Source organism: Schistocerca nitens, chromosome 4, assembly GCF_023898315.1.
Source record: "Schistocerca nitens isolate TAMUIC-IGC-003100 chromosome 4, iqSchNite1.1, whole genome shotgun sequence".
In the NCBI taxonomy this organism is placed as follows: domain Eukaryota; kingdom Metazoa; phylum Arthropoda; class Insecta; order Orthoptera; family Acrididae; genus Schistocerca; species Schistocerca nitens.
Window position 1 is genome coordinate 883,671,976 of NC_064617.1, and position 17,206 is coordinate 883,689,181.

General features: G+C 38.5%; 1 protein-coding gene across 4 annotated transcripts in view; it reads left to right on the forward strand.

The window, feature by feature from the left end:
- LOC126253406 (histone deacetylase 5) overlaps nucleotides 1-16,101 on the forward strand; it is a 662,028-nt gene extending 645,927 nt beyond the window's left edge. For all 4 annotated transcript variants that reach the window (XM_049954707.1, XM_049954708.1, XM_049954709.1 and 1 more), the window contains 2 exons: nucleotides 9,705-9,847; nucleotides 14,423-16,101. In XM_049954707.1, coding sequence (XP_049810664.1) covers nucleotides 9,705-9,847; nucleotides 14,423-14,483 — 204 coding nt within the window. In that variant the 3' untranslated portion in view covers nucleotides 14,484-16,101. The remainder of the gene's footprint in view (nucleotides 1-9,704; nucleotides 9,848-14,422) is intronic.
- Nucleotides 16,102-17,206: the final 1,105 nt, after the last annotated feature.

Sequence of the window (17,206 nt, forward strand, 5' to 3'; positions counted from 1 at the left end):
TTGCATGCAATCTATCCTTTATAAACACCGTCGGTGCCTTTGTAAAAAGTTCGTCAGAATTTATCTCTGGCTTCAGCCAGCTTTCCGTACCTATAACAATTTCAGCTTCAGTGCTTTCTATCAGCGCTTGAAGTTTCGGTACTTTACCAACGCAGCTTCGGCAGTTTACAATTACAATACCGATTGCTGCTTGGTCCCCGCATGTCCTGACTTAGCCCCGCACCCTTTGAGGCTGTTGCCCTTTCTGTACTTGCCCGAGGCCATCTAACATAAAAAACCGCCCAGTCCACGCCACACAACCCCTGCTACCCGTGTAGCCGCCTGCTGTGTGTAGTGGACTCATGACCTATCCAGCGGAACCCGAAACGCCACCACCCTATGGCGCAAGTCGAGGAATCTGCAGCCTACATGGTCACAGAACCATCTCAGCCTCTGATTCAGACCCTCCACTCGGCTCTGTATCAAAGGTCCGCAGTCAGTCCTGTCGATGATGCTGCAGATGGTGAGCTCTGCTTTCATCCCGCTAGCGAGACTGGCAGTCTTCACCAAATCAGGTAGCTGCCAGAAGCTAGAGAGGATTTCCTCCGATCCATAGCGACACACATCATTGGTGCCGACATTCGCGACCACCTGCAGATGGGTGCACCCTGTACCCTTCACGGCATCCGGAAGGACCCTTTCCACATCTGGAATGACCCCCCCCCCCCCCCCCCCCCCCCCCGCCCCGATATGCACACGGAGTGCACATTGGTTTTCTTCCCCTCCCTTGTAGCCATATCCCTAAGGGGCCCCATTACGTGCCTGACGTTGGAGCTTTGAGTGACATTTAGGATTTTTCTTGAAGAAATGTGCAGACATTATCGGAACTACTTAAACAGTATATTTATTTAAAATGTTTCTATGAAATCTTTCAATAAAAAAATGATTAATGTTCCAAAACGTGTTCTTACTAGCTTTCTCAGCACACAAATACCAACGTACATGTGTCAAGTCATGCTGGGAGACTGACAAACAAATACCGCTTAAGTAACAGATCATAGCATAAATACCGAGACAATTCCGCGTATGTGCCGCAATTAAGCTTTCTAAAGAGTAGTTTTTTTTTTTTCCCTTCACATTTTTATTTGATCCAATATTTCCTTCTAGTGCTACGATGCAAATTTAGCGCCTCTGTGAAATGTATTAGGCATTTTAGACAGTTTTTTGTCTCTCGTGTGTATTGCTTCTTCACTGACGATATACATTCTGGAGAATATGGGTAAATGTGGGAATTTTGGAAAAACCTGGGAATTTTGTAGAATTGCAGGAATTTTTCAGTGTCTTGGTTTTCAGCTAAATTATTGTAATTTTGACTGGTAAGAACTGATACTCCAGCAAAGAACTTTACTTTAGCTCACTACACTACAGAATAATACTGTAGCAATAAAAAAAACAAGAGAAAAACTCTAAATAAAACTTAAGTTGCAAAGAAAATGTGCCATTTACAACAGCAAAACACAGTGCACATGCAAGTGTGTGCTGACAGAAAAATGTGTCAATAGCTTTAGGACAAAGACTATGCAATACTTTGGAACAACGAACTGCTTTTGGTGGGCATGATGTCACTACTTTTGACATTTCTAACAGCTCACGGATACATATTGGGAATGGTAGTTTGAGAAGCTTTACTTTCGAAGTAGATTTCCTTTTAACCAAGATGAGTTATGTTGTGTGTGAGAATGTGCAATGGATTTCTTAAATCACGGAGTGTTTGACTCTCATTCAGAACTTAGAGAACCAGCTACTTAGAAAAATTTTGGACCCAGAAGACCAGCCATGTATGCCATTATTTAAAAATTATATGTGAAAGCTTAGCTTTTCTTGTAGCTATACTGTATGCATATTAATCTACACCATCAACTTTTCCTATTTGTGTGGTCATGCTACTTAAAAGTGATGTTACTGGTGGATGACATCATCACGTGTTCTACGCTCTGAATAACTGCTGTCATTGGCTGGCAAGATCACAGAACATGAGCTGTGATTGGCTGACAAAAGCATTTTGCGCAGTGAAATCTTGGTTTCAGTGCTTTGGGATGGAATTCATATTTATGCTTTCATGATTTGAAAATATGCAGTGTACATGTTACCACACATCAAACATCATTCCAAAACCCGTTTTTTGCTGGGTTTCTTTTCCTAAAATTCCAGAAAATTCTGCGCCATCGAATAAAGCAGTGGCGATACTTATGGTATTCATAACATTTAAAAAACTGTTAAAAGTAAAGATATTTTGAACTAAGCTAAACATTATCTTTGTGCAGTGCTGCCATGTCAGTCCTGTGTAAGCCTTGCATGTGTAAAGAGGTGAATAAATGAACTACTGTAAAATGGGAGTGTTGTTTGGTGAAACCGACCCGAGCATCCTCCTCACTGTTGACCACCGGCCATTACAAACCCGCCAGCTGACCTGCCTCCTCGCTGCTTCAGATACGTGGACTTCATATCACAGTTCACCACCGATGTCAAGACACATAAAGGGTGCTGACAATATAGTTGCTGATTTCCTTTCACGAGTCGACGCCATTCATTTCCTGTTAGACCTCTCTGAACTGCCTAACCTCCAACCCGCCGACGAGGACACGCAAAACCTGATTTCAGACTCTACCTCTTTACTACAATTCATCTGCACCACCTTCCGTGGCATTTCTGGTGAGATCTGGTGTGACGACAGTACGGGCACATTGGCATAACCACGCTCCGTCAAGCTGTCTTCAACGCACTGCATAATTTAGCCCAACCCGGTGGTTCTCTAAGTTCTGAATGAGAGTCAAACACTCCGCGATTTAAGAAATCCATTGCACATTCTCACGCACAACATAACTCATCTTGGTTAAAAGGAAATCTGCTTTGAAAGTAAAGCTTCTCTTTATGCAATACTTTGGAACAACAAACTGCTTTTGGTGGGCATGATGTCAGTACTTTTGACATTTCTAACAGCTGATGGATACATATTGGGAATGGTGGTTTGAGAAGCTTTACTATTGTGATGATAATAATAATAATAATTATTATTGTTATTGTTATTATTATCATCATGTTATTGTTTATGATTAACCATTACTGCATTGAATCAAGCCTTAGCAATACACTGAATAATTTCATATGCCATCTATTAAAGGACAATACACAACTTTGTCAATATTAGTCCTACTGAGTGATACCGAATACTCAGAAAATACCTCGTATGGTATTTACAGGAATAAGGATATTATTAAAAGCTCCAGTACTCAAATTTTTATTTATATTTGAGGTCAATTTTGGGTTGCTTCTTATCAAAATCATCAATCACAGAGCCGCAGATTGACAGTTGTTGTTTCATGGACTTGAGCAATCGTTTTTCGGTGGACAACAAAGCAAGGTGGGACAGTCTGGTTTACAATTCCATATTTCTAAGATATGTTTTGATTCTCTCCAACGCTGAAAATGACATTTATGCCAAAGCACTGGTTGCAGGAATGGTTAAAATGGATTTCATTAGTTTTGATGCTTCAGGTATGGCTTCTGTGAGACCACAGGAGGTGAGATATTGACTTTGTCTAAATACTGGCTGGTTCTGGAATTCGTCTGAAGAACATATCAGAAATAGTTCAGTCCTTAGTCAAAGGATATCAAAATGTCCACCATAGGATACCTTCTAGGAATTAAATACAGACACTGGGAAGTTACCTGTATATTGGCTATACTTTTTGTAATTCAGATGTGAAAGGACTCCAAATTATCCAAGTCCACATACCTGTCAGTCAACTGATGCAAGACAGTATCAACACTTTCACAAAACAAAGCACGGTAAAATTGCTTGGAAAGCTCTGTGAGCTCAATGTTGTAGTTTGCCAGTAGCGTGATTAATCTGCTGTTACGTAAGCATCTGGTGTTGGATACTGAAGAAAAATGTCATTTGATCGATTTATCCAAAGCATTGGATCATTTAGACAATTTTGGAGGGGAAAAAAAAGGCAAAACCAGAAGCTGTATGGGGGGGGGGGGGGGGGGGAATTGCAGTCCTGTGTATTGTTCAGCAGACTGTTTTCAGTACTCAATTCAGTTTATGAGCATAGCAAGAGAACTGAGGAGTATTTGCATCTCACAAGTGTTTGTACCTCATTATGTTGGCCAGCCTTGATGGCATAGCCATTGTATGTCTGGACTCTTGAGTTTTATACCACAATAAAGTTCTTTTATGCAGCCAAACAGATACTCCATTAAACTAGCAACACATCGATTATCACTGACATCAACAAATCCCATAAATCTCTCACACACTTCACTAGTGGATAATAACTACATATCGCAAAACAGTTGAAAGTTCGGATTGGCTTGAAGCGCCTAAAGTTTCATCCATAATAACCTCAACAAATGGTGTTTCTTTTAGATCTTTCGAAATTTCTGTACAAATTACTTCAGCAATGGAATCATTTAGGTCATTCTGTATGTCACTTGAGATATCTTGAAAAACAGTTGAAGTCTGCAAGTAGTTTGACAAACATTCATTTTTCTGTGCCATTAAGTGTAACAGTTCAACATAATTGCCCCGATTATCACTGTCTTCTGTTACGTCGTGTCCTCTGAAAGGAAGTTGAAATAAGCCAAGCACTGTATCTTGTGTGAGATACAGAGGTGAGTGAGTGTGCCGGGACTTACCCAGTTCACTGCTAGTAGCGCCACATCACCTTAACACGTCTGCGTGTAGCACGCAAGTATTGCACCAAAATATAGTTTAGTGTTATAATGTTTTAAGTACCAAGTCTTTATGTTCTAGACTTAAGTTTACGTAGAAATGCCGTTTTAAGAGAAAAATAAGTGGCACTAAATAATGAAGCTAGAAAGTCAGAATTTTGTCAGAAGGTGCAGTTAGAGCTCAGAAATAAGTGGTGCAGGTTTCCAAAACCATATAACAAAAAATTAACACCGGAATCCACATTTTTGGGAAGAATGAGAGGCGCTAAATAATCGACTTAGAAACTTGAAAATTTGTTTTATGCTTCAGTCCACCCCAAAACAGTAACTTAAAGACCACATTAAGCTACCTCTTATAGTTTTTGAGTAATTAAGTAAAAAACCAATTTTGTAACTAAAATGTACCCAATTGTTGTAGATTAAGTACCTGTGATTTATAATGATAGAGAATTTTGGTTAAAGTGGATGATAAAACATACCAAGTGATAGGGCTATACTAAATTTGAGAGTTGTAATATTAATAGCTGCTGACGTAAGTTCTAGTACAGATATGGTTCAGAGGTAATGATCTACGTTAGTTCCACTATAAAAATTCTAGAAGGCAAAGTTTTCATTGTAGTGAGCTGAAACTTTTTCTTTGATTTCAAACAGCTTAACTGAATACAAATAAAAATTAAGAGGTTTCTGAAGTAATTTGTAACTATATTATTAAAGTTTATTTGCCTGAGAAAGCGGCCGTGCAGAGGCTGCTGCAGTAGGTAGATAGCCATAGACAACAGATGTTCCCTTGGCTGTCTGCTCCAGCACCAATATAAATGCAGCCTGAGAGGCAGTAAAGAGGTTCGCTTCGCACTTAGCTACGGTAAGATCCACATCTGTCAAACTTCAGATCTCGCTCTGCCTCGGATGACATCAGAGCCGAACTGTAACAAAGCGCGTATTTTGCGGTAAAAACGGATAGTGAACTCGCGAGGATTGTACACCGTCCTGGATCGCTTAGAATTCACCAGAGTAACTGTTAGTGTGCCGTCTGTGTGAATTACAATTCCGCGTATTTGTGAATTAAAATTCTGCGTGGCAACTGGTGATCTTATTTCCACTTTTATGGCGAGCATTAATTTTGAACAATTATTGCAAACTTTCATTGAGTAATTTTAGTCAGGGCGAAAGACAATATGGTAGGAACATACCGTAGAGGTCACCTCTGAACTGCTAAATGTGCTGATAGTATAGAAAGACTTGCTTTCAATTGAAAATAGTGAATTTCCAAGTGCAAAGAAATAGGAGGATAGAAACTTTTCTTTCAGTGGCCTGGACCAGAATGTGGCCATGCAGACTGGAAACTAAGGTCAGTACGTTTCCCTTCACTTTCTGGCTGACTACTAAATTAGTTGCCAGGCTAGCGCGAGAAAAACGGCGAACAAACAAATAATTAAATTTTCCCGCCACCCCACAAAGTTCTTATGCAGCTAGGAAATGATGCTACTGAACACTTAATATCAAGATGTTAGTCAAACAAAAATCTGTCCTTGCATGAGGGTCCATGCAGATGTAATATGGTCCTCGAAATTCCCATGCTGTTCCCTAAGTTGCTGACATTGTTCATGTCACTCATGCGATTTTTTGTCCACTACACATCGGACGGAAACGAAAAACATGGTACAATTTTTGCATCTCTTTGCAGCTGCACAACCATTTGTAAGAGGAGAACCAAGATTCTTGAAAATATCTGACAAAATTTTTAATTACTGAATTTAAATGTGGCAGATTTAGTTTAGGCTGTCCCTGTTCGATGATGTCGCTTTTCCCCTCAAAACTAGGTCCCCCAAATGGATGTTTCCACAGACTTTCCAGCACACATTTTTACTAACTGATATCTTTGTGTCATTTTAGTTGCCCACTACTTCATCGATATTACTTCAGTAATCCAACTTCACACCTATGCAGAAACTAATTTAAATTCATTAAAAAATATACCTGTTCACAAAACTATAATGAATAAATACTATTATGTACTAAAACACTAAAATATGTGCTGTGATTTATTGCTGAACACTTTCAGCACTGTAGTGCATGAAAGAATTAATACAAGTGTCTTGAGAAGAGTTAGAGAATCAATGGCATTACATGATTATCAGCTGCCTTTATCAGTTGCATAGCCCTCCTTATCTTCCTCTAGTGCAAGCAAGAGAGGGGTGGACCTTGCAGTGGGATGTGTGCGCACCATTAATTGCTGTTGCTGGAAAGTTACAGGGGTGCAGCGTGTAGCTGAACAACCCCTGTGGCCTTCCATGCTGGCACCTGTCACGTTGACAGCTGTTAATGTCTTAAATACCCCCAGGTTAATTGTGTGTTTTACAAGTATGAAGTATGCCTGCAACTGAAATTGTAGAAAAATTAGATACCAAGGATGTTTAAATGTAAAAAAAAAAAAAGTGTGTCATCTTTAACTGTAATCGGCGATTACAGCAGTTAGTAGCTTGCTGCGCCCCGGTGTAAGACATTTACCACACCAAGGATTGATAAGTCTTACAGCTCTAGGGAAAGTATTGTTACGTAACACAAAAATAATGTGCTCCCAACAAGGAAAAAGTGTATTTTTACCCCGGAAAAAGTGTATTTTTCACCTGTGAGAAAGTGTATTTTTAACCAGGAAACCCAGGCTTTTTCTTCTTTTTTTCGCTTACACACCCTGAATTCTTCTTCTTCTTCTTCTTCTTCTTCTTCTGGATTCTGTCAGTACCAGAGCTCTTCTTGGTTCTCTCTCTCTCTCTCTCTCTCTCTCTCTCCCCCCCCCCCCCCCCCCCCCCCCCATTTCTCTCAAGAGTTTTTTTTTAGGGGGGTTAACCTGAAGTGTGTTTTATATGATTCCACAGGATCCCTTGTGTCCAGGCCCAGTATTCTGATCCAGTGTTATTAATTGGTAGGTAGTATGATTTTTATATCATGATCTTTGCTTTGGCAGCCATTTTCCCTTTTCTCACATGATATACTGTGAACTATGTATGAAGCACAATAGGCTGACTCCATATTTATAGATTTCTGGAAAGCATTTGACACAGTGCCCCATTGCAGGTTGTTAACAAAGGAATAAGTTCACAGATATGCAAGTGGCTCGAAGACTTCCTAAGTAATAGAACCCAGTATATTGTCCTCGAAGACGAGTGTTCGTCAGAGACAAGGGTATCATCAGGAGTGTCCCAGGGAAGTGTGATGGGACCACTGTTGTTCTCTCCGTATATATAAATAATTTGGCAGACAGGGTGGGCAGCAACCTGCTGCTGTTTACTGATGCTGTGGTGTACAGTAAGGTATCAAAGTTGAGTGACTGTAGGAAGATACAAGATGACTTAGACAAAATTTCCAGTTGGTGTGATGAAGGTAGTTTGCTGTAAATGTGGAAAAATGTAAGTTAATGCAGAAGAGTAGGAAGAACAAATCTGTATTTCTTATTTTATTTTGCTTGGATACAGTATTACTAGTGTCATACTTGACACAGTCAACTCTTTTTAAATATCTGGGCATAACGTTGCAAAGCAATATGAAATGGAACGGTAGACTTTGGTTTATTGGGAGAATTTTAGGAAAGAGTGATTCACCTGTAAAGGAGACCGTGTACAGGACACAGGTGTGACCTATTCTTGAGTACTGCTTGAGTATTTGGGATCTGTATCAGGTCGGATTGAAAGAAGATATTAAAGCAATTTAGAAGCGGGCTACTAGATGTATTACTGGTAGGTTTGAACAACACACAAGTGTTACAGAGATGCTTCGGGAACTCAAATGGGAATCCCTTGAGGAAAGGCAACATTCTTTTCAAGAAATATTATTGAGAAAAGTTAAAGAAACAACATTTGAAGCTAACTGCCACACAGTTCTACTGCTGCCAACATACATTGTGCGTAAGGACCACAAAGATAAGATACAAGAAATTAGGACTCATACGGAGGCATGTAGATAGTCATTTTTCCCTCGCTCTGTTTGCAAGTGGAACAGGAAAGGAAATGACTAGTGGTACCCTCTGTCACGCACTGTACAGTAGTTTGAGGAATATTTGTGTAGCTGTATGCTCCTAGTTATATCTGATACACTGTAACAAAATTCTGAGGAGTTTTCCATCCTCACTGGAATTTCTTCCTGTGTGTATCCTTTTCTGGCTGGCTTACTTCCTAGATATTTGAAAGCATCCACTTCTTTAATAATTTTTCCACTACAACTTACATCCTTCATCTTTTTTTCATTTTCCCTGCTTTCAGCATGGCTCTGATGAATGATCTGTATACAAGATGTATGACAATTTCATTGGAAAGAATCACTTACTGTAAGGATTTCTGAGTTCAGCAAATGATGCTGTCCAAAGCTGAAAATTTCCTGCTGTTCTATAAAGCTGATGTCTGGATGTTTGTTTAAGTTTTTCACCACTCACTACAATTGATGCTGTTACTTTAAGTTCAGATTTGCCAGTCACTTTACACATAATCCATTGTGTCACACATAGTTTAAATGTTCAAATATACAATATTTAGAGAAATTAACATTTTCGTTGAAAGCATTTGCTTTTAAATCTAATATCACTGGCTTTAATTACTGAGGTTTGTCAGTTCACATAAAAGTTTTTGGTGTGTAAATTTGTCATGATGCAAAATAACTGTCACTAAATGAATAAAACTGATATTTTGGTTGCAGCAGCTCTGGTTGAAATGCCATTTTTATCCATTTTATTTTACACGGCACAGCTCTCCACCCAGAAAACTTTTATTTTACTCAAGCATTGTTTCTACTATAAACATTCTGCACCAGAACTGGTGTGTCAGTGCCAATTGACAACCTGCAGCATGCTCGGAGACATGGTCTCACTGTGAAAACGTGAAGACATAATGCCCCCGTTGGGGAACTGTATAGGAAAGAAAGATTTTTGTGTAAAATTTCTTGGAAAGACAATGTGTGGTTGTGGAAATGGGTAAGACTGAAATGCAACTCATTTGCAGCTGTCACACTGGCCCTGCCTGAAGAGAGCAGCACACACGGTCAGCTGGTCCGCGATGGAGGCGGCGCAGAAGGAGGCGGAGGAGTCGGAGACACTGTCAGCCATGGCCAGCCTGTCGATGCGGCACCAGTCCAACAGCCTGCAGTAAGTACTGCTGTCTGTTCCCTCATACCAAGTGTCTGGGTCAAGACATTGTACGTAGTGGCGTGGGGAAGGGAGAGCCAGATACTGAGGGCAGCGGCATATGTGGCACACACTTCTAGCCAAAACTCTTATGACACAGTTTGTAACACAATTTTATACCATTACTTTGATGTATTTTACTTAAAAATGGTAATGTGAGTTGAGTAGCAGAAAGTTCTCTCTTGAAAAAGGTGTACGTAACATTTGTAGATCTGTTAAGACTAAAAATATTAGATATTATGCCCGAGAAAGGGAAAAAAATTAGCATCGTTGACACACATGTACAATGAAGTCATTCAGACCACAATTATCAACCAAAAAGAGCATCTGAATTGACATCTAATTGACGTTTATCCTTTGCAGGTCATTTCAGTGTGTGGAGTAGGGTACTTCTGATATCACTGTTAGTTCCTCCCTTTCTTGTTCCATCGTGAAGTTTATGTGGAAGGAAGTAATACATTGCCTGACATCTTGTAATTTTAATGTTAAACTTCTTTATGATGCAAAACGTCTCTCTTGTTGTGCTTACCACTGGAGCTAGATCAGCATCTTGGAAACATGTTCGCACTTACTACACAAAATGATAGAATCGATCAGCTGCTATTTTGTTTAAGGAATAATAGTGCAAATCTGAAGTGGATGACTTAACAAAAGTCAAAAAATACATCATAATTTAAGCCGCCTATAATGAGACACCCCCTGAGGATAATTTGGTCTGGATGACACGTCAGTAGGCAAAGTTTACACAGAGGTTTATATGGTGGTACACCAAATGTGAGATTGACTTTTTGCTACTCGCCGGAAGTACAACCACAGCTGGCATTGCTGTCTTGAGAGGCAGGTTAGAGGTTTGTATTTTCTATGACCCTTCAGCAGCTCGACAGCATGGCTCTGAACCTGAACAGCAATTTTCACCAGTGTTCTCAGATTATATCAATTGTCGCAAGCAATGGCCGAGTTAGTATCACACATTGCCTTGCAAAGAATGGGAATACTTTGCTGCTCCGAAGCTATAACTGCATGGTGTCTCCCTTCTCTCTGCTCGTGGGGGCACTGAAAGAAGTTTTCTTGAAATTAGACAGTAGTGTTTGGTTTCTATACCATTCACAAGTGGCATACGAAAGATATTACTGTTTATCATTCATCTCTATTCTTCTGGGTGATTCTCATTTATTCCTCCACTTCCAGAATATCCGGGAAGTTTTTAAAATGTCGACAAATCATTCTGCTTTTACAGTGGCATCTATGAGACTACTGCTTGTCATTCAGACTTTCAGGTAAAATGTCACTTCTGCCTGGCAAAAGCTGGTGGTCAGGTATCTCTGGCTGTTATTTTATCAGTGGTGGTGATCCATCCCCTGAAAGTTTTCAAATCATGTTACTCAGTTTGACCCAAACTTTTTCTATGTCTGTGGCATATTGGGAGGTATTTAGTGGGAATGTGTGGTTTGGTGTATTACTGGTATGACTGATGATAAACTGTTTCTATCCATGCCCTTCAGGATAGAAAAGTCAGAGGTAGCACTTTTCTATGTCTTCAGGGAGTTGGGGTTTCTTACACTTGTGCACCAGTATGTATTCTCCCTAATAGTATTTGCAGTTAAAAACAAGAGAAAATTTAGAATGAATTGTGATATTCACTAACACAATACCACGAAATAAAAACAATTTCCATGTAGACTATGGATTCCTGTCTGAATAGTGTAAGAGGAGAAGCAGTGGTTGTTTTTAAAATACATGTTTTTCTCATCTAAAGTAATCCAGGAGTACTTCACATGATTATCAGTGTTAATAGATTAGCAATAATCAAATTTGTCATTCATACACTTTACACCCCTTCCACGAAACACACACACACACACACACACACACACACACACACACACACACACACACCCTTATGAACCACAGACCTTTCCGAAGTGGGATGGTTTGCGTCTCAACAACGCAGAATATAAATAACCTTGACTGATCTGGCCTTGTAACATCAGCTGACACTGCCTTGGTGTGCTGGTACTGTGAACAACTGAAACTGAGGGGAAATTACAGCTGTTATTTTTCCCAAGGGCATGCAGCTCTATTATATGGCTAAATGATGATGGCATCCTCATGGGTAAAACATTCCAGAGGTCGCGGGTAAAACATTCCAGAGGCAGAATAATCCGCTTTTCGGATCTCTGGGTGGGAACTAATCAGGAAAGCGTCATCAGGAAGATCAAAACTGACATCAACAGGCCAGAGTGTGGAATGTTAAATCCATTAATCAGGTATGTAGGTCAGAAAATTTAAAAAGGGAAATCAACAGGTTGAAGGTAGATATAATGGACTTTGGTGAAGTTCGGTGGTGGGACGAACAGGACTTCTGTTCAGGTGAGTATAGGATTATAAATACAAAAGCAGATAGGACTAGAGCACAGATAGGACTAGAGCAGGAATAGGTCTAATAATGAATAAGAATATTGGAATGTGGGGAAGCTGCTGCATAACTATAGCATAGTGAATGCATTATCATAGCCAAGATAAAAGCAAAGCCAAATCCTCCACAGTAGTACAAATTTACATGCTCACTAGCTCCACATTGAAAGAATATGTATTTTTAGATAATCGAAATTATTCAGATTGTAAGGGAGATGAATATTTAATTGTGATAGGAACCAGTGGAAAAACAGTAGCGGAAAGGAATGAATGAGGGAGTTGTTAGTAGAATTTAGCATGGGGCATAATTGAAGCATCACTAACATTTGGTTTGGGAATAACGAAGAAAGATTGTATACTAGGCTAGGAAAAGGCTAGGGGACACTGCAAGATTTAAGATTGATTATGTAATGCTAAGGCAGAGGTTTCAGAAGTAAACTGTAAGACAGTGTTGCTTTGTCAAATAACTGATGGTGGCTGCAGTAGAGGATATGAAATGTATACTGGCAATGGCAAGAAAAGTGTTTAAGAAGAAAAGACAATTTTTAACATGGAATATAACTTAAAGTATTTGGAAGTCTTTTCTGAAGCTGTTTGTAATGTAGCCATGTACGGAACTGAAACATGTGTGATAAGAAATTCAAGGAACATATATGATAAGCAGTTCAGACACAAAGACAATGTGGTTCTACAGAAGAATGCCTGTTAATGTATAACTCAACTCATTTCCCATCTCTGAAGTCTCTAGCTTATGAAATGATTTTTAGAACATAATGTTTGAATGAATGCCCATGCAAAGAGGCTACAGCATACCACAGCAGTGCATTTGATTACATTTAGTAAGATTTGGGAGCTAATGACAATTGTTTATGATTCCAAAGTATGTGTTAATGCATAAATGTTTGTGGGACTAACTGGAAAGGATGAAGAACAGTATTGTCAAAGAAAAGCATCATAACTGATTTGACACTATACCACACTACTGGAAGAACAAAGCTTCAGTAACGTAATGGTTATTGGTCTGCATAGTGTACTCAGTCATTATGGTTCATATCATTATATTAGTGCAGTAGTTTCAATTGTGCTATGCCTTGTGAGGTTTATGCAGCTCTCCATAGAAAATAGTGCCTCCAGGCTGAGATGCAAATTGCTCTTGAACAATAGGATTCATGAAGGTCTAAACATTTTTTGTGCCAAAGGGAATGTGATAGTGTAGAAATTACTTCAGCCCAACTTACAATCTGATGAAGTGTCCCATATCCCAGTGACACAGGTTTCTGTGATGAGTAGCAGTACATCATGTATCACTTGGGTTGAGGGATTAGTCATGTAAACTTCCAGGTGGTAAATCCAGGATTGTTACAAATAAACTCTATTAAATGTATCTTTACTCTGTAATTCATTATCAGACCTGTGAGAGAGCTATATCACTGAATTTGTTTTGTACATAGTCTGCTTAGTAAGAGCGTGGTAGGCATTATGCACAGGTGGTAAAAGATATCGTCTTAGTTCTTTCACAGCCCAATAGAGGGAGCCTTTATCCTTAGGTAGTTTATTTTGAATTCTGAAGTGAAATACACAAGAAGAGACACGAGTGCAGGTTACGCATTTCGTTCTGAGGCGTCATCGCTAAGTCCGCAGAAAGTCTAAATGCAGCTGACATCAAGAATTCCTCCCATGTCCTTTCCTTCCCCCCGCCCCCCCTCCCCCTCCTCCCCCTCCACATACAGACACTCTTTCAATTTATGTAGAGCGTATATGTTTTGTTTTAGTTTGTTGTCAAATACATTTTTCTGCTGGTTAACCTGGCCACAATATTAGTTAACAGACTGTTTGTGTTATTCTGAAACCAAAAAAGTCAAAGGTCCAATTTGTATACATCTCGCTGATTAACAAAGTTGTGAAAATGCTGTGTTCTCTTTTTTGTGAAGCCCTGGTTACTGCATGTTAACTTGAAAATAGATTACAAGTATCTTTAAAGTTAAAAGTTGTTTTGTTCAATAAAGTTAGGTGCATAACCCTGCATGTAGAAAGGTGGAAACATTTTTCTTTATGTAGCACTTATGTGTGCTTGTGGTACATTTCCTAAAGCACTTATTGCAAAGAAAATTGTTGTTGCAGGTCACCGCCACATTCACGTGAGCCATCAGAGGAACCTATGGAACAGGATGATGCGAAGTGAACAGCCACTGCACATTTCTAAAATATTATTGTTATAAATGGCTACTGCAAACCAGGCAGGCTTTTTGTAAATGGGTGTTGAAAATATACCCAGTGTATTGGAATTGTACTTTGGCTGCAAGCTGTGTGCAGCTATAAAAATCTCTAAGAATGTTTCATTGAGCAGTGGCTTCCTTATTGGAAAATGTATGATGCATACTTTTGATTGTTGGGCTCGATGTATGTGATGCCCTAGTTTGTTGTGAAAGAAACACAAAGTTTGTGTTTGATTCGGAGAATGTTCTTAGAAAGCAAAGACGTCACTGGTTGACTGTATTGGTTCAGTGCTGTACTTTTGTTCAGATGCAACGAATGTGAAAAACGTATTTGTATGATCCATATCTCTCCGTGTTGTATTGTTGACACATTTTCTTTAGTACTTTGGCATGTTTTGTTTTTCATAGAATGTATCTTGTTATGTGAGGAAGTTGAGAAGGAGATTTATTACTGAAGTATTTGTTTGTGAAGTAATTAATATTTCATACAAAAGACATTAGTTATAGGAAATATGATTTGATGAAATTAGGTGTTGTATGTATGCATGTGTGTGTCTATGTATATATATAAATGTCTTTTTACAGTGTCAGATGTTACACATTATTTTTTTTATGTATATTGCGTGAATATATGGCTGTAACTGATAGCCTAATGGTAAATGTTGACAGTTTATCGTAACAGTAGTTTATGAAGTGCTGGACACTTTATTTCTCGAGTTTTCTGTCTTTGTCAGATATTGTGGGATTATACAAGTGACGTGTTAAACGTCATGTTTTGAGTTGCAATTGTACATTGATGTTGCATATAATAGCCAGTTTTGTGATAAAAGATATAACAGTTATGTACTTTAAATTTCAGTTGCAAAAGTAATTAGTTACATGTCCATAAGTGTTACATAGTATTTGTATGACAAGTATGTTGAGCTCATGTTTGTGTATCTCGACGTATAATATATGTTGTACAAGCTTGTTCGGCATGTCAGAGATGCTAAATTGTATGGTAATTGTGATAAATGTGCAGGCGTGATTTGAAGAGCATTTATTTTTATGTCAAGGATTTTACATATATATTTAAAGAAAAAACTGATCAAATTTTTAATGGGAAATATTATTTGTTGTTATACAGATTTGTATATGTGGTTACATATAAATTCTGGCCGTCTTTAATGTCATTGAAAAGTTAAACTTTTAATAAATGCAAGTGTTGTTTGTCCATAGTCATTGTGAGAGAATGTTTATTCTTATCTGACAGATAACTGTTATAGTTGCAAATATTTTATGCGATAATGAGCCGTTTGCATTCACTGTGAGAAGGAGCTTTATAAATGGTTGTGATGATGGTATATATATGAGAGCTGCCTGTATTGTCTAAGTAAGATGCCGACATTCCTGTATGAGAAAGTAGAACTGAATGTTCCTGATTTATGTAGCCGTGAATCTGTAATAGAAGTGAAGATTGCACATATTCATTGTCTTACCTGAAATCTGAGCTTACAGGAACGTAAGAAGTGTATTTCATCACTTAACTGATGTCTCGTGGCATTCTTCTTACACTCTTTTTTTTTTTCTTTTAAATAAATAAATAAGTAAGTAAAAAAAATGCTGACAGCTGTCAGCAGTGAACAGGCACATGCAAGTCATTACTTCATGTTAAGTTCAGGTTTCTTATTTCTTTTCTTTTCTTTCTTTTTTTTTAATTTAATTTTTTTTTTTTTTCATACTGATACATTCCGACAGAACACAGCAATCCTCTTTCCTATTGCACTGAAAACTGCTTTGAAGCACCTTGCCATGAAGAGAGGGAATGAAGTTTGGAGGGAGGTAGAGGGTAGTTTTGGAAATACAACCAGCCCATTTGTCCCTCTCATGTGCCTGTGTTCGGCTGGGACTTGTTGAGCATGGTGAACAACAATTTGTGGCTCACTGTGATTATTACCTTCTTTGTCCTAGCTGCTGGCCTAGTTTTGCAGACAACATTATTTGTAACGGTAATCTACTGTATTTTATTCATTGTGTGTCTTTACATAATATTCTAGCTGTACTTTTGCACACGGATGTATACGCTAGAATTTGGTTGAGGTCATGAAATTGGTAATTATTGACTCTTCTCCATTTACTTAGTGAACTAAGTATACTTTCACACACACACACACACACACACACACACACACACATATTATGTGCCATTTCTGCTTCTGACTTTGCTGTTTATCACCTTAAAACCTAACTGTATCACATTCACTATGTTGACTGTTTGTGCAGATATTATAATTGGTGAATATTTCCATATTTCTGTTGCACAATAGGAAAAATGTTTGGTCTCGTGATGGCACATATGTGAGGACACAAGTGTTGAAAGTGTACAGTTTATCAGCTACAAAATATTGGAAAAGTATTTTTGTCCTTATGATAATTTGTATCTATTTCAAGAAGTTGGTGATTTAATACAAAGTTACAGACAACAGAACATGTTTGAGATGTGTGATGGGCATCTTGTTAATCAATAAAATAAGCCTGACTTGGTTGAATTTTTGTGCTTCTGTACATACCAGTTGTATTAACTTCACCATTGTGAAGAATGCTTTGCATTTGGAAGTAATTACATTGTTTACTCTTTACTGAGCATTTAATATCTTATTGCCTGGAGGTTTTGAGAGACATGGAATAAATTTTTAATACGTGTACCACA